This window comes from Phytophthora infestans, genomic scaffold (genome assembly GCF_000142945.1).
Source record: "Phytophthora infestans T30-4 supercont1.365 genomic scaffold, whole genome shotgun sequence".
Taxonomy (NCBI): domain Eukaryota; phylum Oomycota; class Peronosporomycetes; order Peronosporales; family Peronosporaceae; genus Phytophthora; species Phytophthora infestans.
This window is the reverse complement of record NW_003303394.1, coordinates 23,768-26,913: the sequence shown is the minus strand read 5'-3', so window position 1 is coordinate 26,913 and position 3,146 is coordinate 23,768. Positions and strand designations below refer to the sequence as shown.

The following is a 3,146-nucleotide window of genomic DNA, read 5'->3' as shown; positions in this document are numbered from 1 at the left end:
ACCATTTTCACTGAAGAAAAAAGGCTGGCGATACAGCCCATGTTTTTAAAAAGGGTTAGGTATCGAAACAATGGTGATCATGGATACATTTCCAGGTGCCATCCATGTTTTCTGGGAATAAATGACGAAGGTCCGGTATTTTATCTTATACATGTTTCACATGTTTTGTAACATGTCCAAACATGTTATCAGTACGACGTAAAAAAGTAAGAGTGAAGAGGATTCTGTGTTGTCGCGACACTCACCCCCACATTCGTCATGGGTTGAAACTACCTTACGTAATGTATCCATCTCAGGTGTCTGATACTAAAACATGTCAAGCATGGAAAACATGGTACGTAAACATGTATTGCAAAACTTAGCATCGAATTACTCTGCGTTTTTGCTGGAGTCACTAAAGTCCACCACACTGCGAAGGAGATCCCACCGCTGGCGTAGACAACCCGTCTTCGAATAATCTCTGGGTGCCTCCTTGTACACGCGGCGCCAGAAAAACAGGCATACGAACAGACCGCAGTTGTCACCGTCGTTCTGGATGGGGTTGTGCACAGCTATTATCTCGTACGGCTCCGTCATGCTCCGGACCACGAGCTCTTGCGCCAACTCTTCCAGCAAGTTATGATAGGCGCGTTTGTCGAGACTGTCGTAGCAGTAAATGGTTTTTTGAAGCTGGTTCACAGCGAGGCATGTCCAATGACTGGCATTGACGTTCAGCGGCATGAACACCCATTCCATGTTCGTAGCTGCTACAAGACTTAACGTCAGTGGTGGGATTCGATGGCCCTTATCTTTTGCCGGTGTTTTAAGCTGCGGTAGGAAAATTGTAGTGCTGGCACCGTACTTGGCCGACAGCGTCGCCGAGAAGGCTTGAATTAAATTGTCGTTGAACCAGCAGCCATCTCGAGCACAGTACAAATGCGTCCAGTCCAAGTGAAAGCCCTGGTCGAATCCCGGAAGGCGCTGACCAGGCCATGTTTCAATCATTCGTTTAGCCAACAAAGCAACTTGGTCATTGTCAAGGAGTATGTCCACCTTACCCATCAGCTAGGAGTAGCATTTTAAGCCGTTCGCGCATGCTGCAGAGAAGCTCCACAAAAATTGCATCGCGATCAGCTGGCGTTGTGTAAACACACCCACACCATCTATGTCTGCTACCCAGCATTCTACGCTTGCGTCCATCGGCGTACTGAGATCCATAACTTCACCGTAGGGTGTCCTGCGTTCAATATCTGCTAGCGCTTTCTGTACCATAGCCTCGGGAAGACGGTACGGCACGCTATCTTCAGGAGGGATTCGCTTCGTGACTGTGATGTTTCTCTCCTTGCGCCCGAAGTGTCGCGTCTCAAAAGTGTTCAAATACGAGCTTAGCTCCATCAGCGACGGCTGACTGCTCTTCAGGAACTCCTCGACATGCACTACGTCGTCTGCTCGCAACGCATTCCGTAACTTTGCCCCCTTGTTGTATTCCTTCCTGTCGGCGTTTCGCTGAGCGTCTTGTGCAGCTCGATTCTTTCGAGGACGGCCCAGTTTTGGCGCTCGTGGATTAAATTGGTTGATTTTAGGCGTGGCTTTTCTTGCTGCTTTCTTCGCGCGTTTCTGTAAGTTCACTTCAGGCTTAGGATCCGCTGACATCGAATCGGCAGTTATTCCTTGGGTCTCGGCAACATGAACACTACTGCCCTTCCCTTCATTGTGAGATTCCGGTTCGGATACAGCGACTTGAGTTGGGAGGAGCTCAGAATCAGATGTACCGGACTGCGTGAGAGGTAGAGCTACGTTTCCTTGTCGCAAATTATCACACCAGCTCTCTAGATGGTCCAGCGCGGCAGTGAACTTAGCGTCAGGTAGGCCAGTGAGCTCCGACGTGAGACGACTGAAGACACTCTGAACGCATTTGTACTTGTTGCGCTCTATCATCTGTTTCTTGTGAGCGACGTGGTCCCCTTCTGCGTGAATCTGTAGAGGTACATCAATAGAGGGTAGATCACAGTCCACGGTTCCTACTCGAAGCCATCTACATCATATAAACATTGGATAAACATGATACAACCATGGTTATTAAATTCTTGAAAAACATGGTTAACATGGTGTTAAACATGGCAAGTACCTGGCCGGAATTGAAGCGTACGGAATTGTGAGTAGTGCGGCATGATGTTTTCGATAGATCATCCCATGTCGACAAGGTAGCTTCATCGTAGACGAGAACTCGCAAGTACACCTCCAATCGAACTTGTCCACGCGGTGGGACCGATCATCGCGAGTCAGTGTGACGTACAGCGGCTGGTCGTCAATAGTATAACTGCGTTGATTATCGGAGTCAACGGCAAAGTTGTACTCCGTCAAAAACACACCAGCTAACCACTGCTTGGAAATGTTCGATCAGCTTGAGCATATGCCAGTCAGCATTGCGCTCGATCACAGAGTGCTGAACAGCTTGTCCGTTTCCAAACTGGTCCATGACCATAAATGTACACAGCTGGTAGTTGTATCTATTCTTGTGAAACGGTGTCAAAGATGGGACGTACTCGAGCTCCACGTTGCTCTCCATTAGTGTCCTCTTTCGCGATCGCGTACTTGTGCTTGTTCCAGAAGTATCACTCTCTTCTTCATTAAGTGTGTCACCAGCCGCGCCTTCCACATCATCTGATGAACGCAGTGATTCTTCAGATTGCGCAGCATCACCGTGACGTGCTGTTTCCAGATCAGCAACGGTGTATTCGTCAAGCGCGTCCGTGGCTTGAGCTGCTTGTATGCCGTTATTGATAACACTTGAACTTACGCCCACGTCACTCTGCACGGACGAATCAGAGTCCGCCTCGGCGTCGTCGCTGCTGCTGCTGCAGGAAACTGCCATGGCTCGAAGTATACTTGCAGTCTTGCTCGTACGGACCATTGTTCTAGCAGACACCAAGCATATTCACAGCAAACATTGTAAGGTCATGGGATAAACACGGGAAACATGGAGTCCATGTTTTCTTCAATGCATGTACACATACGTGATCGCTTCAGTGTATGCAGCACAACCTGCCCTCGTTGTCCACGTGCTTGCGGCGCGTGTCTTGTTCCGTAACCTCACACGTGTTACTGTTAGATCCACGCAATAATAGTTAGCTTCCATAGCATTCGACGTACACGCATGACACACG

At 48.8% G+C, this 3,146-nt stretch overlaps 1 protein-coding gene across 1 annotated transcript; it reads right to left on the bottom strand.

The window, feature by feature from the left end:
* Nucleotides 1-369: 369 nt before the first annotated feature.
* On the bottom strand, nucleotides 370-2,893 carry PITG_21673 (SUMO protease, putative; the record flags this gene model as incomplete). The annotated part of the gene is made up of 4 exons (XM_002894885.1): nucleotides 370-960; nucleotides 1,249-1,956; nucleotides 2,360-2,489; nucleotides 2,526-2,893. 4 exons carry the CDS (start codon nucleotides 2,891-2,893, stop codon nucleotides 370-372), a joined length of 1,797 nt encoding a protein of 598 aa, XP_002894931.1.
* Nucleotides 2,894-3,146: the final 253 nt, after the last annotated feature.